Source organism: Tenrec ecaudatus, chromosome X (assembly GCF_050624435.1).
Source record: "Tenrec ecaudatus isolate mTenEca1 chromosome X, mTenEca1.hap1, whole genome shotgun sequence".
Lineage (NCBI taxonomy): Eukaryota > Metazoa > Chordata > Mammalia > Afrosoricida > Tenrecidae > Tenrec > Tenrec ecaudatus.
The window spans coordinates 55,958,175-55,983,388 of NC_134548.1; the positions used below are offsets into that span (position 1 = coordinate 55,958,175).

Sequence of the window (25,214 nt, forward strand, 5' to 3'; positions counted from 1 at the left end):
TACAGAAGTTCCTAATGAAGTATGGATATTTTTTCATGTATGTATCCCTTATTAATGATGAGGTAGATGAACTGATGCAATGACTTTTAAACTGCAGATACCTTTAGAGAGGGAAACATAGCAGTTCTCATACTGAATCTGTTGATTGCAGTGAGTTCAGTGATTATTGCACTACCCCTGGTTAAGCACCAACTCCTAACAATAGCAAGCAATTTAGGCCTTCTCATTGGGTTGGTTGTACAGGTCTCTCAGGGCTAGGTACACCATGTTTGAAGTCTCAGACCAAGTACATCTGTGTCAGTTAAATTGTACAATGTGACAGTGTTTGTTTCTTGGGAACATGATCTTGAAAGAATGGGCAAAGTAGAAAACAACCTGTTTGCGTGTAGCCTTTGTTAAAGGTAGAATTCTACCAGGGAACCATCTATTCTCAGTTGCTATTGATGCTAAAATTATCTATTCATTTAAACAGCCATTGCTAGGTTAGGGTCATCTCAAATAGTTTGGCCTGAGTTTGATCTTTCATTTCTTTCATCTGAACTTTATTTCTTAGCCTTAGTAATGTGGAGAACTTGACTGTTTTCATCTTCTCTTAAGTTCTTGAAGGAGGTGATCTAGGCCTGTCTTTGTCGGTTTTCTGGGGCATCTTTAGATTAGCCACCCCAATGATTTGCAGCCACCCTAATAATATCAGCCGACTCCATTGGGATATCATCTCTTGTTTGAGGATAAAAGGTCTGTGGGTTCAGACCCCCCCCAAAAAGGGAGAGACTCTATATATGTAGATACCAAGAGACCAAAGTACTGACCAAAAAACTACCTGAGAGCCATTCGTTTGTTTGAGTTAGAGTCAGGGTGCTTATGGACTGAGATGAACAGTACTGCTTCTTCCCCACGTACCCAGCTGGGCGGGAAGAATCTGCTCTGCAGGGGGTGGGGGAAAGTGTTGAGGGCTCTTTTTATACGGGATACAACTTTGAGGGAGGTAGGCTACTAAAACATTTACCACCATGACACTAAGAACCCCAAACTTATAATTAGGTTGGTGTTATTCTGGTAGGGGGAGGGGAGGTTGTTGAGGTGAGGGGAGCAGGAACTGTGCTTCAGTGTCCTGGATACCTGCAGGTATAAGTGTCCTCCAGAGGGGTCCAAGGACTCACAGGGAATGTCACTTTAGCTGAAGTGTGGCCATTTAAGAGTGATAAGTAGTGTCCCTACCATTGGCAATCTGGATGTTGACATTCTGGCCCCTGAAATAGTAGATCCCTTCCAAAGAACTAAAGATTACAGAGGTATGTGTGAAAGGAAAAGCAATGTTTACATTATTTCATAAGCAACTCAACCAAGCTAGGATGAACAAGTGCATACTAGGAAATCTGCTTGAGAGAGAGTGTATATCCAAGATGACACCCCAAAGTTTTCTGTGTATTGATTTGTGCAATCCACCTGACTAAGGGAGAGAGAGAGAGAGAGATCACTGATAAATTCATAAATGGGGTACTTTGTCTTTGCTCCTTTTAATAAAAAGGGTATCATCTGTGGCCAAGTCCCCTACACATAAACTTGCATCCTGCATGCAAGAAGCTGGAAATGCTCCTTAACATGTACCATGTATTCTTATGGAATAGAAAGCTGTTTCTGTTCTCATTTTGCATGTATATCTGATGACGACTCCAATATCTAGATATTTAGAACCAAGCTTCTTGGTGGCCTCTTCTGTCTCCTTTTCTAGCTAGGATTTGGCTGAATCAAGCATTTGACAAGCTGAGATACCTACCACAAGGCAGGATCGCCATGGACTTGAACTAGTCTATCTGCTTGGTTTTCTGACATAGCCAGGGATAAATATGGAGGACAGGGATATAGACGATAATGAGGATTTGACCATCTGAACTCTTGTGTCCGTCACTGCTTGTGTCCAGTGGAGATGACGTCTCTATCTGTACATGTTTCCCGGTCTAAATACAGTCATCCACTTGAAGCATAGCACCCGTTCTAAGATGCTGAGTATGTGCTACAATTATGAAGCAATGGGCCATATGGTGGAATTGACAGTCACAGTCTCACCCTGCATTGATGTTACACACTAACTTCTTGGTTTTGCTATAGTTTTTGAGATTGTGAAGATGTGTTCTTCTCTGGACCACCTCTGTCCGAAATTTGTCCTCTTTTCCCCACCTATTTTATACTCCCATCTGTTTGACTGAGGTAGTATGGATTAATTATAGACATTTCATGATATCTCAAATCTGACAAATTCACCTGCATGTCTTTGGAGTTAATTTTATGCTAAATTCTTTAATTTTTTCTGTAGAAAAACCAGAGATTTGGGCTACATTTTCTGTCCTCCTCAGTGTGGTAATAATTTATTTTAGAAGAATTAATACCAGAATAATCCCAAGGGGTGTAGATTAAAGATATCACACGTTTCTAATTCTTCCAATATGCTATTCTCCATTTTCCGCTCTCCCCACCCACCCCCGGCCTCCCAGCACCCTGCTCCCTTTAGTACATGCCTTCCGATGTCTAGGTTCTGTGATTTTCTATAATGTCCCACAAAAACTGATGAAATTTTGACGAAATGTGTCACGCAACAGTGAATGCTGTTCAGCTCCAAATCCAAAAGTTGAGCAGACGTGAGTCAGATTCAGGGCCCAGAGCCAGAAGCCAGAAATGTCCAAAAGTCGTAGCAAGTCTTGCTTCTACTAAAGCTCAGTCAGAAACTAGAGGTTTGGCTTTCCAGGTGAAGTGATGATGTGTCTTAGAACTATACAGTGATACAATTATATATACAAGGAAAACCAAATATGGTGTCCAAATCCAAGAGTTGAGCAGACGTGAGTCAGATTCAGGGCCCAGAGCCAGAAGCCAGAAATGTCCAAAAGTCGTAGCAAGTCTTGCTTCTACTAAAGCTCAGTCAGAAACTAGAGGTTTGGCTTTCCAGGTGAAGTGATGATGTGTCTTAGAACTATACAGTGATACAATTATATATACAAGGAAAACCAAATATGGTGTCTTAAGTCATACCTAGGAAGGTAGAGTCAAAGATGTCCCCAAGGAAACAAAGGATGAAGCTGTTTTCACACCCTCTACTAAGGTGGAATCTTAAAAGATGTCCCCAAGGAAACAAATGGTATGGCTTGGTTTACACCCTTTATTAAGGTAATGTCTTAATTCTACCTAAACCTGTCCATTCACAGAATAGAGAATGCCCTCCAAAATAGGACTGTAGTTCCAGGCATAAAGAGTCCAGAATCTAATATGCCACATAGGAATTATGGCCAGAAGGGTCACATTAATTGACTAAACCTTGCTCAGGTTTCATGATCCTTTCCGAGACCATTTCTGGTTTGCTTCGTGTCATTTTTCAACTGTTCTTTGGGCATCACAAGCTACTTTTATAAAGCATACAACTTTTCCCGCAGCTGACTCCTGATCAGGGGGACTTTCTGGTACCCAGAAAGATTCTACCATTCACCTTAAGTTTTCATTCTACTGTTATGTTTTTTAAAAATCATTTTATTAGGGGCTCGTACAACTCTTATCACAATCCATACATACATCCATGTGTCAAGCACATTTGTACATTTGTTGCCATCATCATTCTCAAAACATTTGCTTTCTACTTGAGCCCTTGGTATCAGCTCCTCATTTTCTCCCTCCCATCCCTCACAAACCCTTAATAATTTATAAATTATTATTATTTTGTCATATCTTACACTGATTTCTCCTTTCACAGGCTTTTCTATTGCCCGACCCCCAGGGACCCCCTATGGACATGCTTGTGGTATAAGTAGGAAGCTTTATTGTCCTGTGCTTCGTGTACTCTATATGCTGAATTTAATATAATCAATAAAGTTATTACAGCAATTTATTTAGAATGAAAGCAGCATCAGGGGCATGGGGACCCTCTTAACAAATGAAGTAATCCTAGAGGCACACAGTCCCCAGTTGCCTCCATGACCCTTAGTCACAGCTGTCCTGGACAGGGAGGATGGAGGATGCTACTCCCCATGAAGGGGAGAGAAGAAGCAGGAAACAGGAACCACATCCCACAGCTTAACCAGAACTTTAGGCTCCACTGACTGGGGAGCAGCCAAGCAATTACTGACAGCAGGAAACACAGACTGGCAGCTGGGCCCAGGGCATACAACCAAGAGCAAAGCAGTGGTGGGAAGTGGGCCCCTAAGGTTGAGGAAATCTGGATACACTGGTGAGTCAGTTTTTGTTGTGTTTAACAAGCCTGAGATTTCTTCTAGTTAATGCCACAGTGTGGCTGAATTTCTTTTTTCCCTAAAAATTTCAGTAGAATTGTCAGAAGCACCCAACAGTTAAGCTAAAATTTATAATAAAAGCATATGAATGCATTTACTGTATAAACTAAAGTGATTTTTCTCTGAGCCACTTTAGGACTTTTTTTATTCTTGAAAGATCACTTTATTGGGGGCTCTTACAACTCTTATAACCATCCATACATAAATTGTATCAAGCATACATATGTTGTCATCATCATTTTAAAAGCATTTTATTTCTACTTGAGCTCTTGGTATCAGCTTCTCTCATTTCCCTAACTTCGACACCCTCCACCCTCGTGACCCCTTTATAAATTATTATTATTTTCATATCTGATACTGTCTACTGTCTCCTCCTTTCACCAATATTTCTGTTGTCCGTCTCCCCCAGATGAAGACCCGGCATGAAGACTGTTACCCATGCTACACCATGCTTCAAGACAAAATTTCATTGATTTGTAATTAGAAATAAATATCTCACAATATAATCATTATGTGCTTTAATTATGTTCAATTTATAACAATGAAAATATACCCTGCATATCAGATACTTACATTATGATTCCTAACAGTACCAATATTAGTTATGAAGTAACATTGAAAATAATTTTACGATTGGGGAACACCACAACATGAGGAATTGTATTAAAAGGTCATGGCATTAAGAAAGTTGAGAACCATATTTTACTGTTTTTATCATTTTATTGGGAGCTCTTACAGCTCTTTGGGTTTTTAAAAATAATTTTATTAGGGGCTCATACAACTCTTATCACAATCCATACATACATCAATTGTGTAAAGCACATTTGTACATTCATTACCCTCATCATTTTCAAAATATTTGCTCTCCACCTAAGCCCCTGGCATCAGCCCCTCATTTTCTCCCCTCCCCTTTCCCCTCTCCCCACTTCCTCATGAACCCTTGATAATTTATTAATTATTATTTTGTCATATCTTGCACTATCCAACATCTCCCTTTGTCCACTTTTCTATTGTCCATCCCCCAGGGTGACGGTCACATGTATTTTCTTGTAATTGGTTCCTCCTTTCCCACCCTCCCTCCCTCTACCCTCCCAGTATCACCACTCACACCACTGGTCCTGAAGGCATCATCTGCCCTGGATTCCCTGTGTTTCCAGTTTCTATCTGTACCAGTGTATATCCTCTGGTCTAGCCAGATTTGCAAGGTAGAATTAGGATCATGATTGTGGTGGGGGGAGGAAGTGTTTATGAACTAGAGGAAAGTTGTAGGTTTCATCATTACTACATTGCACCCTGACTGGCTCATCTCCTCCCCACAACCCTTCTGTAAGGGGATATCCAGTGGGCTTTGGGTCTCTACTCTGCACTCTCCATCTCGTTTACAATGATATGATTGTTTGTTCTGATGATGTATGATACCTGATCCCTTCGACATTTTTTCATCATACAGGCTGGTGTGCTTCTTCCATGTGGGCTTGTTTCCTTCTCAGCTAGATGCTGCTAGTTTATCTATTATTTATGTGTTTTTCTGGGTACTTTAGAGAAACAATTCTATAGAAACTCATGTATAAGAGAGAGTTTTATATAATGGGTGCATGCACATAAAAATATATCCCAACCCAGTGCTGTCCAAGCCAACAAGTCTAACATTAACCCATATGTCCAACACCAATCCACAAAGTCCTCCACCATCTCACAAAACACACACTGACACTGAGTGCAGGAGGAAAGCCTTATCAGTGAACATGTAAGCATCTCAGCGCTGGCAGGGGTCTCCTCACAGCTGCGCCAGCACCCAGGGCTGCACTGGGTTAGGTCCATGTGGCTTCTCCGTGGGGTTGTCACGCAGGAAGTGAGCCTTGCCAGTTAAAGCAGGGAACTGGCTAAGGCAGCCGCACCCTGGTCTGACCATTACAAAGCAAGAAACCCCAGAACTGGAAAGGTGAGCCATTTATCCCTCTTCCCTTCAATTAACCCCACATGTGTTTATCGACCAGATTAGCACAATACCTCAATTTATTTATTTTTAATCATTTTATTGGGACTCGTACAACTCTTTTTTTAATTTTAATAAATCTTTTTATTGGGGCTCATACAACTCTTATCACAATCCATACATACATCAGTTGAGCAAAGCACTTTTGTACAGTTGTTGCCATCATCATTCTCAAAACATTTGCCTGTTACTTGAGCCCTTGGCATCAGCTCCTCATTTTTCCCCTCCCTCCAAACCCTTGATAATTTATAAATTATTTTTATTCTCATATTTTGCACCGTCCACTGTCTCCCTTCACCCATATTTCCTTTAAACTAGAGCTTGCGATTTGTTCCTTTTTAACCCATTTCTTTGGCTTACCTTTTAAAGAGTAAAATCCTTGCCTAGGAAAATAGCCTTCTAAGTTTTAAGAGTTCACTTGCCAAGAACTGCCCCTCAAGTCTCTCTGTCTCTAGCCAGGGCACCTTATAATTCAAGAAAAAAAACTGAGCATTCTGATTCGCCTTCTCAATGAATAATTTTAATAGTTGATATGCAGTTAAGTACTAAATATGAGCCTCTAGCCCTTTTGTGATGCATTATAAATTCTAGACACTGCGCCTATTGCTACAATCCCATTTTGGAGAGCCCCCTGTTATGCTAATGGAAAGGATTAAGGTGAGATGCATACTTTACTAGAGGGTATAAACCAAGTCACCTTTTGTTTCATTGGGTATATGGTCTGCTGAAAGAGAAAAATCACATTTCCATTCAAGCCATTCCTTAGTGTATAAGAGAGGCATCTGAGAAGTAGAGAGAGAATTGCAGGGACTTTTAAAGAGCAACCAATGGCTCTACCTGACTTGGTGGAAACCGCAGAGGCTATGCCAGACTTACATTGGAGGCTGAAGCAAGAAGACTAAGAATCAGTGCAGAGGAGCAGTGAGACTGTGAGGAAGAACCACAGGCAGGCTTCCTGACCCACAGAGGCAGAAGCCACGGAATCACATGGAAAGAGGCACTGCTGTGAACTAAGCCTTGCTGTTTGTTGATTAGGTGCTATTGAATCATGTATAGCAGGACAAAACGCAGCCATCCTCACAATTTTCTTATGCTTGAGCCCATTGTTGTAGTTAATGGGTCAATCCCTCTTGTCAAAGATCTTTCTGTTTTTCCTTGCCCAGCTACTGTACCAAGCATGATGTCCTTCTCAAGACACAGGTCTCTCCGTACAACATGTCCAAAGTATGTGAGATGAAGTCTTGCCATCTTTGCCCCTAAGGAGCATTCTGGCTGTAGTTCTTACAAGACAGACCGGGTTATTCCTTTCTTTCCTCTTTTAACAGTTTTATTTGCATTTAATCTACACATCACACATTTCAATAGTTCAATCATGACAAGAAGAGTTGTACAGTCGTTTTCCCCATGGTCTTTTTGTTCTTTTTGTCAGTTCATGATACTTTTAATTCTTCACCAGCGTTATAATTCAGTTGCATAGATTCTTCTTGGGTCTTTCTTATTCAATTTCCAACATCCAAAACATAGCCCCATAGTCATGAACTTTGTGAGTTCTGTGCAATGAATGATCAGTCCCAGCCAAAAAGTAGAGTGTCATAGGAGGAATGGTTGGTGTCTAATTAGGCAGAAAGGATGGAGGGAGGAGGCATGTCAGGCCTACCCTGTGGCAATGGGGTTGGGTAGGATTCTCCCTTGTGTAGCCAGAGAAGGTCAGAGATGGCTTCTACACCATTTTCACAATAGTGTTTTTAATATAAACAATCCATTGTGTTTTACATTCAATATCATTTGAATTTCATTGTATTATTTTCACCAGCATGCTTAATTTTCTAATGTTCAGAATTTCTTTTTTTTTAAAAAAGAATGACTATTTGTAAGCCATTTAATGTTGACAAATCCTTGTTATTGATCAAAATCTGATATTTTTTTCTGGTACACTCCATTATATAGGAAAATATTTGCAAAAATATTGTCTCCATTTGAAAAATAGGTATTGCTATTTATTCCTCAGAATTTCTGGCTTCTCACTGGATTTATCTTATGATCAAGACTAAAAACCTTGTACTGCATATGGTTGTTCTTGGGTCTGTGGTAGCAAAATGCTCTCAACGCTGTGGTCATTTTTTAGAGATCTTAGTTATGCATTAGAAAAATTACCCAAGAATTTAATAAACATAACTTGTTGAGGAAGTATGACACCAAGGGATATAATTAAAGGTGAATTTACTGGAGCTTTAGAAGCAGTCTCACTGCAAGTGTATAGCTAAGATTCAGCCTTTCTAATAAAGAGTTTCTTGATCAAATTGGCATAGAATCATATCTATTTGCCTACTAGGCATATCAAAGCTTTTGTTTAGAAACTGAGTTTTTTTTTCAGGGTTTTCAGTTTGCTCTACCTTTTTGCCCATCCTTAGAATTAATTGTAAATTTGATTTGATTATAGCGAAACAACTCTTTCAGTGGCAAGTGGGTTGATAGTGTTTTAATAGTTGCTTAACTAGCAGGCTGAAAGGAGCCTTTTGAGCAATTTGATATTGGTCTTTTCAATTTAAAAAAGTTAATGAAAATTATGACCTCCTGTCCTGCAAAACTATTACTCTGAAGAGTTGTGTGCCAAAAAATAAGAACAAAGAGTTGTGTTCCTCAGTGAGGCTATTTAGGTTAAAACAAACTTCCCTTTGTTCATTTCCCAGGGAGCCTTTGCCTACATAGTCAACTATTTCATGTACGTCCTCTGGGCTCTCCTGTTTGCCTTCCTTGCCGTATCTCTTGTGAAAGTGTTTGCACCTTATGCCTGCGGCTCTGGAATCCCTGAGGTGAGTGAGTCTGTAAAATGGTTTGTAATTTGTAGCCAAAATGATCCTTATTTGGTTCAAGCTGGTTAATAAGTATCCCAGCATGTACTACAATTTGTTGAATATTAAACAGGATCAGGCCCTGAAATAAATGATAACACTGTTCTAGACCTTCCCCCACATTTTCTCCTAGCCTGTACTTCTGAAAACGAATTCAATTGAAAATTAATTGAAAAGTAAAGGGAATGGCTCTGAACTGCTTAAGGGGATCTACTGAAGCAGATTCCTAAAGGTTTTTCCCACTCCCTATCCAAGGAGCACTCAAAATGTAGCAGTATGGTTAACTTTGTTAGAGCAGACAAAACAAAACTCTTTTACTACAGTTTCCATAATGTGACTTTAGCCAAAAGAGGGTGTTCAAACTATTCATAACTAATTTTAGTTGAGATTGTTTGACAGCTACCAAACCGTCAAGATGGCCTTGTTCCTCTTGTTTCCTAGCAAAGTAATAGTCTTGCATTTCTTTGGCAATGAATCAAGGCTATGCCTAAACTTTAACATGGTTTCTGTCAAATTAACCTTGCCCTCCCAGAAAATGTTTCTTGGGTCACCATTTTGTAAAGTAAGGGTAACACTCACTCACTCCCTTCTTTGACTCCCCTTTCTCCATATACGTATACTCTAACATGCCCCCCTCTCCCCAACAAAAGAACACGAAAAATTTCTTGGGCTCCTGGACTCCCTCCCAAATTGGGATCATAGTAGGTCAAAGTATTTGTATGCACTGTATACAAAATGTGTAATTTCTAAATTGAAGTTCAGAATATTGCTTCTTAGTCTATATTTGATCTTTGTGTTTTACTTGCAGATAAAAACTATCTTGAGTGGTTTCATTATTAGGGGCTATTTGGGTAAGTGGACCCTAATTATCAAAACCATTACATTGGTGCTGGCGGTGTCATCTGGCTTGAGTCTGGGCAAAGAGGGCCCCTTAGTACACGTGGCTTGCTGCTGCGGGAATATCCTGTGCCACTGCTTCAACAAGTACAGGAAGAATGAAGCCAAGCGCAGAGAGGTAATAGCAGTCTGTCTTAATCTTCTCTGGGTTGGGATTCAAACAAAATAGAAGCATAAATGTCGAGGAACTTACCCTAGAAACATCCTAGCATGTGTGTGCACAGAGGTGGAGGCATGGGGATATAATTAGTGTAGCATTTACTAACATTGTGAAAGACTAGAATATCTATATGCCCGAACATGAGACTAATTTAATAAATAATCAATCATTAAAACAATGTGCAATCATTAAAATAACGAGATGTGTACTGACATGGAATGGTGACTAGAAAACATGTTTTAGGCCAGTTTCTGAAGAATGTATGGAGTATAATTCAATCGATGCTTTGCAAAAGTAGCATAAATAGTTATGTACTTGACGACATCTGAGAAGTTGGTGGTTCTAACCTAATCAGAGACACTGAGCAAGGAAGACCTGGCAATCTGCTTCTGAAATATCTTAAAAACCACACAGAGCAGTTCTGCTCTGCACGTATGAGCTCACCACAATTTGAAATGGACTCATTGGTAACTAACAAAAACATATGTGTGTGTGTGTGTGTGTGTGTGTGTGTGTGTGTATACTTAGGAAATGTCTGGAGCATAGGTTTATCTAAAACTTTTTTAAGATTAAAAAAATGGCTACCTCTATATAGGGTGAAATTAAGATAATAGGAACTTTTAAAAACAATTTTATTGACATATAATTCACATATCATACAATTCAGTAGTTCAATCATATTAAAAAGGGTTGCACAATCATTACCACAATCAATTTTAGAACATTTTCTTTCTTGTGTTCATTGTTGTTAGTCTTCTGTTTCCCCCAGCTACCCCTGTCTTGGTTAAGACCAAGGTTATTTCAGTGAAAAAAAAATTTTTTTCTCAAAAAGTGGACATTAGCAATTACTTTGGGGGAGAAATTAATCATAAGACACAGAAGGAAACTTGTAGATGCTTAACTTTCAAACGTGGAATAAATTCTCCTAGTAGTGCAAGGGAGGAAAGTTCTTGGCAACATTTAAAAAGAGAGGAAGCCTCTTTCCTTGCCACGCCTACACACATTTAGGTCGACTCTACCCTTCAAAATCTTTCCTTGACCTTGCTTCTAGTTGCTTTCCTATTTCTGTTTCTAGGAGGTTCTGAGTGTGGAGTAGGATACAAAGTGCAAGAAACTCTAAATACTTATTTATGAATATTTCAGAATTTGCAGCTCCTAGAATAGATGTGTTGGAGCCCTGGTGGCATAGTGATTATGCATAGGGTTGCTGACCTTACGGTCAACAGTTTGAAATCACTAGCTGCCTTATGGGAGAAAGACTACGTCCGTATCTACTTCGGTCAAGAATTATAGTCTGGGAAACCCGCAGGGGCTATTCTACCTTGTCTTGTATGTAGGATCACTGTGAGTCAGAATCAACTAGGTGGCAGTGAGGTTTTTTGGTTGCTTGCTTTTGTTTTAATAGTTGCACACCAAATACAACTTCAGTTTTGTGTTATTAGGACACTCTTTCAAATAGATGTTACAGTGAGGGGATAGGGCAAGAGCAGCTGCAAAGGTGCCTTATTTACAAGCAGGTAATAGTTCCTTGGTTTGAAGGTTTAGGGTTATAATTTTATGTCACATCCCAGTTAATTGGCCTAATACTGTGTTAGTGCTTCTGTTCTACCTCCCAGTAGTGGCTGGAGTCATACAAGAATATAAGTAGCCATCCAAGATGCAGCAATCTGTTTCTCTTCACCTGGAACAATGGAGGAAGGAGTGAGGAATAGAAGGAGGCTATGAATGTGTGGTTAATAGCCTCTATTAGCAACTGCCTCCTTTGCCTTAAGACCAGAACTAAATAGGGCTTAGCTACCATTACTAAACATGTTGGTCAAAGATTCTAAAGAAGAATTCCAATCGGTGTGTGTGTGAAGAACAGAATACCATTTTTCATAAAATCTATATTTTCTGGAGTCATGAAGTCTGGATGAACCTCTGAAACTATTGCCTTGAGATAATTTTTAGACTTTAAACCAAAACTATCCCCTGAAGTATTCTTAAAACCAAGCAATAGTTTAATATAACTAGTAAAAAAATGTCTGCCTTGATGGACATTGGGCCTCCACTCAAGTACTCCCACAATGCAAGAATACTTTGTTCTATTAAACTGGCATTGCACGATGCACACCTTCCTGACACCATCGCTGAAGACAAAATGGGTGCATAAGCAAATATGGTGAAGAACGCTGATGGAGCCTGGCTATCAAAAAATAAAGCCTCTGAGGTCTTAAAAACTTGACGGTAAACAAGCAGCCATCTAGCTCAGAAGCAACAAAGCCCACATGGAAGAAGCACACCAGCCTGTGTGATCACGAGGTGCTGAAGGGATTGGTTATCAGGCATCAAAGAACAAAAATCATATCATTGTGAATGAGGGGGAGTGTGGAGTGGAGACCCAAAGCCCATCTGTAGGAAACTGGACATCCCCTTACAGAAGGGTCGCGGGGAGGTTACGAGCCAGTCAGGGTGCAGTGTAGCAACGATGATACATACAACTTTCCTCTAGTTCCTAAATGCTTCCTCCCCACCATCATGTTCCCAATTCTACCTTACCAATCTGGCTAGACCAGAGGATGCACACTGGTATAGATTGGAACTGGAAACACAGGGAATCCAGGACAGATGACTCCTTCAGGACCAGTGGTGAGAGTGGCGATACTAGGAGAGTGGAGAGAGAGTGAGGTAGAGAGGGGGAACCGATTATGAGGATCTACATATAACTTCCTTCCTGGGTGATTGACAACAGAAAGGTGGGTGGAGGGACATGACTGACAGTGTAAGATATGACAAAATAATAATTTTTAAATTATCAAGGGTCATGAGGGAGGGGGGAGTAGGGAGGGAGGAGGAATAATGAGCTGATGCCAGGGGCTTAGGTTGCGAGCAAATGTTTTGAGAATGATGAGGGTAACGAATGTACAAATTTGCTTTATGCAATTGGTGTATGTATGGATTGTGATAAGAGTTATATGAGCTCCCAAAAAATGATTAAAAGAAAAAAATGTCTGCCTTGAACTTTGTGCTCTGTTAAGGTCTACCTATATGGGATCAGATTGATAACATCAACTCAAAAGATGAGGCAGAAACCTTAGAGGGTTTTTTAAATCATTTTATTGGGGGGGGGGTCCTAAACTCTTATCATAATCCATGCATCCATCCATTGCGTCAAGCACATCCACACATCGGTTGCTCTCATCATTCTCAAAACATTTGCTTTCCACTGGAGCCTTTGGTCTCAGCTCATTTTCCCCTCCCTCTCCCATTCCTCCTCTCTCATGAACCCTTGATAATCTATAAATTATTATTATTTTGTCATGTCTTACACCGTCTGATGTCTCCCTTCACCCACTTTTCTGCTGTCCATTCCCCAGGGAAGGGGTTAAATGTAGATTTTTGTAATCAGTTCCCCCTTTCTACCCTATCTTTAGAGGTTATTTTAATGGGAGATAAACAATTCAGAAAAAAGTAGTGTGAGAATACACAACTTGAAGAATGTGATCAACATCCCTGAATTGTGTATGTAGAAAGTGTTGCATTGGTGAATACTCTACTGTGTATAGTTTCAAAAACAAATATAAATTATATTAAATTTTTTGTTTTAAAAAGCATTCCTTTACAAAGTACTATGTAAATACAACTTTGTGCTTCATTTAGGTGGTTAAGAGGTCTATAAACTTAAATTTAGTTATTAAGTTGTAAGCATTAGGGAGAGGGACGACATAATTTGGAATAAAGCACACACTTAAATTACAAAGAAAAGGCCTTCTCACTTACCTGTTCAAACATTACCAATCACACCCTACACACAGCGTTTGTTCTTAAATGAAAACTCTTCATTCATGATTAACGGGGACATGTGAAGCTATTGTTGTTTAATGTTTAGTAATAATTCCCATTAAAAATGTGATTTGAAGCAAAAAAATATTGTTACTAACTTTGAGTTTTGGATCATAGGTCTTGTCGGCTGCAGCAGCAGCTGGGGTATCTGTAGCTTTTGGGGCCCCGATTGGCGGAGTGCTGTTCAGCCTTGAAGAGGTAATACTTAGCTGTAGAATGCGTGCGTGCTTTTGTTTTGGGAAGTTTGATCAAGATCTATGTATGTCCATTGCAGTCCCTACGTGTTCTGCCCAACCCAATGCTTTTCTGTGTGATGCTAGAAATCTATGAGCAGTTTTATCCTTAACACTAATTCTCGAAGCACAAACTTTTTCCCCCAAACAGTTTCTGCACATTGCCTGTATTCACTTTGTCACCTTCTCTCTGACAGGTCAGCTACTATTTCCCCCTCAAAACACTGTGGCGCTCCTTCTTTGCTGCGTTGGTGGCAGCGTTTACTCTACGCTCCATCAATCCATTTGGGAACAGTCGTCTAGTTTTATTTTATGTGGAGTTTCACACGCCCTGGCATCTCTTTGAACTCGTGCCATTCATTTTGCTGGGCATATTTGGCGGTCTGTGGGGAGCTCTGTTTATCCGCACAAACATTGCCTGGTGTCGGAAGCGCAAGACCACACAGTTGGGCAAGTATCCTGTCGTAGAAGTCCTCATCATGACAGCCATCACTGCCGTCCTCGCTTTCCCCAATGAATATACCCGTATGAGCACAAGTGAGCTCATCTCGGAGCTTTTTAATGATTGTGGCCTTCTGGACTCCTCTAAGCTCTGTGATTATGAAAACCATTTCAACACAAGCAAGGGAGGTGAACTGCCTGACCGACCTGCTGGCCTGGGAGTCTATAGTGCAATGTGGCAGCTGGCTTTGACACTGGTACTGAAAATCGTCATTACTATATTTACCTTTGGCATGAAGGTGAGCAGATGCTCTGGGCACTTGATCTATGTGTGGTGTGGGTGTTGGAAGGCAAAAATCAAGGGATCACAGTTTCATTACTGCGTTGAGCTTTCAGCTTCAGCAAATGTCATCATCTCCCCTCCGTTAGCTTTTGAATAAGTCCCCCACATGTTGTCATAACCTTCTAGACAATTTTACTTTTACCTTAAAATTTTCAAACCAAACTTCAGACCCAATGCAAACCACAGAAAGTTTTTATTTTAGGTAGAAATGTTTCACTTTCTGTGCAAAGTGTCTCCCCCAAAAGAATGGTAAGGTATTTATTCTAGTGCATTTAATAGTAAAACAGTATCTGACCAACAGGATGGCTTGCGAATTTTCCAAAATAGCAAAAATACTATATCGAAGTTGCTGATATGCAACTGCTTGGACTACTAAAAAAGCAATTTCTTGAGATTAATGAGGGCAATGAATGTACAAATGTGTTTTACACAATTGATGTATGTATGGATTGTGATAACAGTTGTATGAGCCCCTAATAAAACTATTAAAAAAAGAGGGGAGGCAGACTAACCAAAAAAAAAAAAAAGCAATTTCATGTGATTCAGCCTAATATATAGCTAAACATGATTTTTACATTCACTATCAAAACTCAGTTGTCACGAACCAAGCATCCACTTGATAGATTATTCTAAATTAACCAGAAATAAAAATTTGTTGAGGTATTTACATTTTTTCCTAGTTTTTTCCCCCCTCTCTCTCTTTTAGCAACCACTATCAAGATATTTCCTTTGATTCTCCAGGGTAACTGATTCAAACCAGAAACTGCCAAACAGGAATTCCGTGCAGACAATACTCTAATCTCTGAGATGATCCCATCCATTTCAAGTTCACAATTTTCACAATCATTCTTTTATTTACCGTAAACTTACAGTCTGTCATACCTGCACAGATGGACGGACGCACATTCCACAATCAAGCGCACTCTGTTTTTAATGACTCTGCTGTGGTGGTTTTCCTGGACCATATTTGTGCCCTAAGAGTCCAGAAAGATGACAGGAAAGGAGGAGAGGTTTCCTTTTTTTATAGCCATGCAAGCACAATCACATTCTCATTTAAGATTTTCATTATTGAGACTTTCTTTATACTTTAAAACCTTATGTGATACCCTTTTGGTGCATAAGGGTTAAGAGAGTTGTTCTTCCTATCCCTTTTAAATCCCAGCACCAGCATTTACTGGTCTCTTGGTCTTGAATGAGTTACTGAACTTCTCTGATTTGTGAAGTTCTTTGTGATCAGAAAATAATAACACCTACCTTGTAGGGTTATTGTAAAAAACTGGTGAAATGATTAAATGCAAAGCATTCAGGACATGGCATATAATCAATAAAGATAGTGGATAAAATTCCAAATTAAGGGAAATACCTGCATATATGAGAAATTCCATCTATTTTCCATTTTCTTTGAGAAAGGCCTAATTTCTGCTTTCAGTTCTGTGTTGGTCTGGAGAGTTCAGGTTCTTTTGCCTGATGGACCCCGAATCAGGGTAAGGTTCTTAGCAGTTGTACTTACCTACACGTTCCAGAGAACCTCTAGTTCTCGTAGTGTTACACAAATCTGTACAGCCACTTGCTAGTGTAGTATGTAGTTGCATTGTCATTCCCCTGTTTGCGTCATAGAGGGTGAATCCGATAGCACTTACCACATGTCAACCAATCACACAATTTCTCAACTGAATATTGCTTTCTCTTTGCAGATCCCTTCTGGCCTTTTTATACCTAGCATGGCTGTTGGTGCTATAGCAGGTCGACTTTTAGGAGTAGGAATGGAACAGCTGGCTTATTACCACCATGACTGGGCCATCTTCAATAGCTGGTGTAGTCAAGGAGCTGATTGTATCACACCTGGCCTTTATGCAATGGTTGGGGCTGCAGCATGCTTAGGTAAGGATGTGTTTAAATTGATGACAAAAAAGTGACATGAAAAGGAGTGACATATTAAACACAATTGGCTGCAGACTTTTAAAAAATTACTATCAGTTTTCTGTTGGGTTTGTCAATTTTGAAATGCTTTAGGAACATATTCTTTCTATTTATCGATGTGTCTGTAGTTCTCCTCTTTTAGAGTGATCCTACTCTCTCATACAAAGGGAATAATCAGAAATAGGGCAAAGTTCCTTTAAAGGGAGGTTCAGCATTAAAAAGGGAGGTTTATCATTGAAAGATTTGGCAGTCAACATAAATATGCACGATAAGGGATTTGTTAAATAAACTATGGTACATCTATCTATATGATGATCTGTTATGAAGTCATTAAATATGTTAATACATTTAAATATCATGTTCAATATATTTGTATCAATATAGGAAATGGTCCCTATATAAAGTGGGGTGGGGCATGGTATGAAATTAAACGCATAAAATTATTTCATCTATTTGTAAATGTTTAAGGTGTTTTCTAGGCATTGAGGTTATGGATGACTAGTTTCTTATATATATATGAGTATTTTTCTATGTTTTTCCAAATTTTCCATTATGGGCATGTATTAGTTTTATGAAACAGTGGGGGGGGGAAGCAGCAGATAAATAGGGGTAAAGAAGAATGTGTTAGTCGGGGTAGACTAGAGAAACAAATCTAGGGAGACTCCCATATGTGTATAAGAAAGAGCTTTATATAAAAGAGTAATTGTACATTAAGAAAACATCCCAGCCCAGTTCATATCAAGTCCATAAGTCCAATATTAGCCCATATGTTCAATACCAATATATAAAGTCCTCTTCAGATTCATGAAACACACGCAATGATGCCGATTTCAGGACACTCACAGGCCAGTAAGTAGAAAGTCTTTGGATCCAGCGGCGTTGTAAACTCAGCACTGGCAGGGGTCTCCATGTAGCTTTTCTAGTTCCCAGGGCATGTATCTATCAGTGCAGTAACATCTGTCTTGTCAGTAGAATGTCTCAGGGAGTGAATCGAGAAAGAGCAGTGTCTCCTGCCTCCACCGAGGAAAACACAGTAGTTCCCAGAATTCTCAGGAGAAGGCCATGCCCACAAAGAGGTCTCATTGGCTATCTCTGGATTGACAGGCTGGACTCCACCCTTACACTCTTAATCCTTCAATTGACACCAGATTATGTAACTACCACAAAGAATTAAAGTGTCTTGTATTTGTTTTGTTTTATTTTTTATTTTATTATTTTTTAAATCATTTTATTGGGACTTATACAACTCTTACCACAATCCACACATACATATTACTTTGTCATATCTTGCCCTGTCCATCGTCTCCCTTCACCCACTTTTCTGTTATCTGTCTCCCAGGGAGGAGGTCACATGTAGATCTTTGTAATTCGTTCCTCCTTTCTAACCCACCCTCCCTCTACCCTCCCATTATCGCCACTCACACCACTGGTCCTGAAGGGATCATCAGCCCTGGATTCCCTGCCTTTCCAGTTCCTATCTGTATCAGTGTACATCCCCTGGTCTAGCCAGGTTTGTAAGGTAGAATTGGGATCATGATAGTGGCGGAGGAGGAAGCATTTAGGAACTAGAGGAAAGTTACATGTTTCATCATGGTTACATCGTACCCTGACTGGCTCGTCTCTTCCCTGCGACCCTTCTGTAAGGGGATGTTCAGTGGTCTACAAATGGACTTTGGGTCTCCACTCTGCACTCCACCTCCTCATTCACTATGATAAGATGTTTTGTTCTGATGATGCCTGATACCTGATCCCTTCGACACCTCGTGGTCACACAGGCTAGTGTGCTTCTTCTCTGTGGGCTTTGTTACTACCAAGCTAGATGGCCACTTGTTTACCTTCTAGCCTTTAGGACCCCAGACGCTATATCTTTTGATAGCCAGGCACCATCAGCTTTCTTCTCCACATTTGCTTATGCACATATTTGTCTTCAGTGATTGTGTTGGCAAGGTGGGTATCATGGAATGACTGTTTAGCTGAGCAAAGTGTTCTTGTATTGAGGGAGTGCATGAATTGAGGCCCAATGTCCATCTGCTACCCTACTATTAAACCTATAAATATATGCACATAGATCTATTTCACCCATAATCATATATATATTTACATATATACATACTGGTATCTAGGCCTCTATGTTATGCCCTTTACCTCCTACTTCTTTCATCCTTTTCCTTATTCTTTTCCTTTTTTCCCACTACCATATTCAGCCTTCATTCACTCCCTACCAGTCCTCTCATCCCCTCCCTGCCACTGGTTTTGAACCACTCCTTGTATCCTTGTCCCTGAGTTGGCCAACACCTCTTCCCTTCCCCAACCTCCCACTTTCCCATGGCCCCCGAGTCTGTTGGACCCTAGTGTTCTTCTCCACATTGTTTATGCAGCCTATCTTATCTAGCTAGACCTGCAGAGATAATATGCACATAGAATGGCGGATGGCCTCCACAGCACTGAACAAAGTGGCACAAAAACAAGGCGACGACGACGGCAGCAACACCAACAAACTAACAAACAAAAAAGCCACTGACATACAAAATCTTAAGAAGAAAAAGAGAAAGAAAAGAGAGGTCTGATTGTTGACCTTTAGGAGTGATTGCTGGACGAGTCTGAGGGGGTGCCAGGCCCTGGTTCCAAAGTCCATCCTTGATACTCCCTCGGGACCTCTTTGCTCTGCTTCCTCCCCCCCCCCCTCTAGTGCATACCCCCCAGTGTTTTGCCTCAGTGTGGTGGGGTCAGCTCGGTCACATCCCACACTGCATCTCCAGTTCTGTCTCGTGTAGGGCCATGGGTCAGTGCAGGATGTCACATCTCACAGTGGGGCCGGCCACATGGTCCTCTCTATGCATTGGCTGCTCTGAGCAGGGCTATTGTCCTGTGAGCTTGGTGGGCCCTGGTGTGCTCCACTCCCTTCCACTTCATTTGCTTCAGCTTCCTTCTGGGTATGGCAGGTTGGTGCTTCCTTTCCTTCACCAGACGGTCTATTTTCATTTTCTGTGGTACTCCCTTCCATGGTGGGGGTCAGGCTGATTCTGGTTGGGGCCGGGTATATAGTCTAGTCTTTTTATGGATTCCTCCATGCATTACGTTGCCCTCCTGGTTTGGCGTGTCACGGTGGTGTCTATATGCACATTCCAGTTTTGTGGGGACACAACCAATACTCTTCCCCTGGGTGGATTAGTGCCCTGTTCCCCCCATGTCATCATCTGAGTTTCTCCCCACCCTGATTCTCCCTCCTCTTTCCCTCTCTCCCCTTCTTTCTGTTGGACTCTCATGTACTTCCCTGGGTGTGCTCTGCCCTCCCCCCAACTACCTATGCTTCTATTATTGCGAGATAAGTGTCTATTATTATTGCGAGATAAGTGTCCTCCTATTATTGCGAGATAAGTGTCTATTCTTCTATTCCTGCCGTGCTGATTGCACTTACCTCAGGGGACTCATGTGTTACCTGTCCTTTTGAGATTGGCTTGCCTCGCTTAACACGGTTCCTTCCAACTCTTCCCACAAAATGATGTGTTTCATATGATTGTCTGTGCTTTTCAGTGCTGCATAGGACTCCATTGTGTATATGTGCCTGAGTTTACTCATCCACTCGTCTATCGATGGAAACATAGGCTGTTTCCAAGACGTTGCAATTGTGAATTGTGCCACAATAAACATTGGAGTGCAGATGATTGGTTGTGTTTTATTTGTTACCTCCTTTGAGTACATGCCCATAAGTTAGATCAATTTCCATTTTCTTTAAGTATCTCCAGATTGCTTTCCACAGAGGCTGTACAAATCTGCACGACCATCAGCAGTGGAGGTGGGTTCCTACATCACCACAGCCCCTCCAACACTTGTTGCTCTCTGATTTGCTCATCTTGGCTAGCCTCAGGGGTATTAGGTGGTATATCTCATGGTTGTTTTGCTTTGCATTTCTCTTATGGCTAATGGCCATATGGGTCTCCTCCCTAGTGAAAGTTCTTTTCAGTTTTTTTCCCCACTTCCTTGGGGGGTTAACTGTCATGATGGTGTTGTAGATTTTAGTAATGAGCCCTTTGTCTGATGTGTCATTACTAAAAATCCTCTCCCAGTCTGTGGGTTGTCTTGTCACCCTCTTGGTGAAGTCTTTAGAGGTACATAGGTGCTTTATTCTTATTAAATCCCATTTGTCGATTTCCAGTTCACCTGTGTGTGCACTCTTCCCTATTGCAGTAAGCCTATGAGTTCCCTGGGCCAGTGCTCTGAGGTTAGTTCCAATTCCCTCCTTGATGGTCCTGATGGTTTGGGTTTAACTTCTAGGTCTGTGATCCACCTTGAGTTTGTTCTTGTGCATGCGGTGAGGCAAACGTCTTGTTTCATCTTTCTACATGTGAATATCCATTGTTTCCAGCACCACTTGTTAAAAAGGGCATCCGCTTCCCACTTGATGGTTTGGGGACCCTTGTCGAAGATCAGCTGTCTATATACTGATGGTTTTATTCTTGGACTTTCTATTCTTTTCCACTGGTCTGAGTGTCTGTTGTTGTGCCAGTACCATGCTCTTTTGACCCCTGTAGCTGTGTCATAGGCATTAAAATTGGGTTAGGCGAGTTCTCCAACTGTGTTCTTCTTGAGTTCTCTGCTAATTCTGGGTTTCTGAAAGTGTCTTGTATTTTTTAACCAGGGGAATACTTTGGGAAGCTCAGTCTTAGTATTGGCAAAAGGACACAGCTTTGGAAAGACATAGAAATTGTTGCTGGAAATCTTCATTAATTTTTTTATATACTCCTAGTTTTGTATTTTTCTTTGAAACAGGTCAGCTTTTCTAAACAGTTCGAAAAATGCAGATTTAATTCAATATTTTACCTTATGCACATAACTAGCGATTTGTGCTGTTTGTGTGTGCTTTGTGTTCAGATTTGTCTTGCAAAGCTCTTTCAGATAATAATTATTTTTAAGTGGATATTGGATAAGCTGGTGAATTACCAGGGCAACTCTCTGGGCACTAAAATACTTTTGATAAATATGTTCTGGGACTGAAATTACCTAACTTTATGTTAATTATCTTTACAGAGAAATGTCTTTAGCCTTCACAATGACTTAAATATGTGCATTTAGTGAGATTTAATGTTATCACCTGCATAACAGTTTTATATTTTCTCAAATATTAATATACTCTGAAGAAGAAGAGAAAGTAGCTTGTACAGGTGGTTTATTGAGAAACTAAATTGTACGTATTGTGACCTCACTTTAATGAAGTTGCTGGGTCTTTTTGGTCGGAGGTGAGACCCTATAAAAGCAGTAATGCTAAGGAAGCTGCTCCGGGTGGAATCTGGAACAGGCCTGTCGTTCTGATGAATCCCATCTTTTGCTGTCTTCAGTAACCTGTTTCTGTTGCTTTGCAGGTGGAGTGACTCGGATGACCGTTTCTCTTGTTGTCATAATGTTTGAACTAACTGGTGGCTTGGAATACATTGTGCCTCTAATGGCTGCAGCCATGACAAGCAAGTGGGTGGCAGATGCTCTTGGACGGGAGGGCATCTATGATGCCCACATCCGTCTCAATGGATACCCCTTTCTTGAAGCCAAAGAAGAGTTTGCTCATAAGACACTGGCAATGGATGTGATGAAGCCCCGAAGAAATGATCCTTTGTTGACCGTCCTTACTCAGGACAGCATGACCGTAGAGGATGTAGAGACCATAATCAGTGAAACCACTTACAGCGGCTTTCCAGTGGTAGTGTCTCGAGAGTCCCAAAGACTCGTGGGCTTTGTCCTCCGAAGAGATCTCATTATTTCAATTGGTAAGGATTTCATACCGGGGATAATGGGATACACTCTGAAAATGAATAAATATACCTGACAGAGGGAAGGGGGCCAGAAGGCTAGAACTACTAGCATTTCCATTTTCAACTTTATTTCCTCTCACTTTTCAAATAGAAAATGCTCGAAAAAAACAGGACGGGATTGTGAGCACTTCCATCATTTATTTCACTGAACATTCACCTCCAATGCCACCATACACCCCACCTACCCTGAAGCTTCGCAACATCCTGGACCTGAGCCCCTTCACGGTGACAGATCTTACGCCCATGGAGATTGTAGTAGACATCTTCCGCAAACTTGGACTGCGTCAGTGCCTGGTTACACACAATGGGTGAGAACTCTCGTAGCGACATCATGAATTGTGTGTGTGTGTGTGTGTGTGTGTGTGTGTGTGTGAGAGAGAGAGAGAGAGAGAGAGAGAGAGAGAGAGAGAGAGAGAGAAGGAGAAGGAGAAGCAGAAGCTGACAAGAAAACCAAGTTTCAGTGAGGGTTCAATGGTTTGCACAAAGGTCTCCAGTCAATGCAAAATCAAAACAAAACACTGTTGAGTTGATTCTGACTCCCAGCAACTCTTAACTGCCCCTGTAGGTTTCCAAGACTCCCTTTTTAATTACTTACTTTTTAAAATTAAAAAACTTATTCAAAGATCATTTTATTAGGGGCTCTTACAGCTCTTATAACAATCCATACATCAATTATATCAAGTATATTTATACATATGTTGACATCATTATTTTCTAAACATTACTTTCTGTTTGAGCCCTTGGTATCAGTTCCTCGTTTTTTCCCTCGCACCTCGTGACCCCTTGATAAATTATTATTATTTTCACATCTTACATTGACCACTGTCTCCCTTCCCCCACGGTTTCTGTTGTTCATCCCCCTGGGGGTGGGGGTGGGGTTTATGTGTCAATCTTCGTGATTAGTTCCCCCTTCCTCCTATCCTCACCTTCCTCCTACCCTCCTGGTATCGCTACTCCCATTCCTGTTCCTGGATTCTGTCAAGATCAACTCTTTACTGCAGTAGAAAAGCTCATCTTTCTCCCTTGAAGCTGCTGGTGGTTTCAAACTGCTGACCTTGTGAATTGTATAACCACTATACCACTACGGGTCCTGCAGTTACTAAATAGAGTTAGGCCTTTTTTTTTCACATTAGTCATATGGGATGCTTTCCAAAACTCCTCAAGACCAGGCCACACTCCAAACCAATTTTATTAGGATCATGGTGGGATTTACTTATATAATTCTTTAATTTATTTTGTATTCGTGGGTATAAAATGTTGCATACAAAAAGTTGTGGCTTTAAAAACAACACTTTAACTCTCAGAGCCTAGGCTCTTTTCGTTCTGAGATATTAAAAAAACACTATTGTAGCTTAGGTGTCAGTTTACAGATCACATTAGTTTTATGCACATTTTGGTTTATGGTCTTGGTTGTAATCCCTTGTAGCAACACTCTTCCAACTTCCTCCCCAGATTCCATGTTCCCATTCATCCTTCTTTCATGCCCCTTCCTGACTTCTGAACTTTTTTTTTTTTTGAGGCAAATGCTGCCCTTTTAATTTGATATGGTTGATTTACTGAGGAACTCCCTGGTGTGATTGCACTTGATAGGCATGACTCTTGTTTTGCTGAAGTTTATCCCTAGTAATGGACCCGGTTCCAGATTTGAGAAGTACCCAAAAGCTACAGTCTCAGAGGGTCCACCCGTCTCTAGTAGACGAGTAAATCTGGTTTTATTTCTTTGCCAGTGATTATATAAAAATGTTACCTTCCTTTAAAACATCTAAATGTTATAATAGGTTCTACACAGGATTTAATTCAGTAAGAGAACTTTCCCTAACTGGTTTCTTCAATGTTTACTGGTTTCCTCATTACTTCAACTGACATTGTTTCATGTAACAAGGCATTCCACTAGCTTCTGAGGAAAGATAAAATGTAGTAAGACTTCTTTCTGCCTTCAAGGATGTACATTGTGACCAGGAGACTAAGCCCATTGCCATCGAATTGATCTCAACTCACAGTGACTCTCTGTATTGGAAGTCTCTCCAGGAACAGACAGCTGCTTTCTCCTGAGGAGTGAATAGTGGTTTTCAATGGCCCACCATGTGGTGGGCGGCCCCGTGCTTTCCAGCTAGCACCAGAGCACAGCAATATTATAGTCCAATGGGAGACAGGTCAAGTGCCACAGAAGAGACGCCTATAGGAAACGCTGGGGCTGGGGTGAAGATAATGTTACTGCTGCCTTAAAGGATAAGAGAAGGTGTTCTGGAAGAGGGGCTGGACTCCAAAGGGCAAGTAAGATTCAGATATGTAGAAAATAATAATACTTAAACCAGAGACAATTGTTTCATCTGAGACTTAGAAGTAGAAATGCTTGGTGCGTGATTTATCCCATTTTCATGGTGCAGTGTTGTCTCATCGCTCTGTAAGTGCAGCTAGTGTTTAAAAAAAAGTTGAAAAAGATCAGGATGAAAAGTGTCATCTCTGGAAATA

General features: G+C 40.7%; 1 protein-coding gene and 1 pseudogene across 4 annotated transcripts in view; one reads left to right on the top strand and one right to left on the bottom strand.

The window, feature by feature from the left end:
* CLCN5 (chloride voltage-gated channel 5) overlaps positions 1-25,214 on the top strand; it is a 182,423-nt gene that overhangs the window by 149,353 nt on the left and 7,856 nt on the right. For all 4 annotated transcript variants that reach the window (XM_075538833.1, XM_075538832.1, XM_075538830.1 and 1 more), the window contains 7 exons: positions 8,961-9,083; positions 9,931-10,137; positions 14,119-14,199; positions 14,432-14,974; positions 16,713-16,899; positions 22,299-22,697; positions 22,834-23,050. In XM_075538833.1, coding sequence (XP_075394948.1) covers positions 8,961-9,083; positions 9,931-10,137; positions 14,119-14,199; positions 14,432-14,974; positions 16,713-16,899; positions 22,299-22,697; positions 22,834-23,050 — 1,757 coding nt within the window. The remainder of the gene's footprint in view (positions 1-8,960; positions 9,084-9,930; positions 10,138-14,118; positions 14,200-14,431; positions 14,975-16,712; positions 16,900-22,298; positions 22,698-22,833; positions 23,051-25,214) is intronic.
* Positions 1,285-8,675, bottom strand: LOC142434677 (alpha-(1,6)-fucosyltransferase pseudogene; annotated as a pseudogene).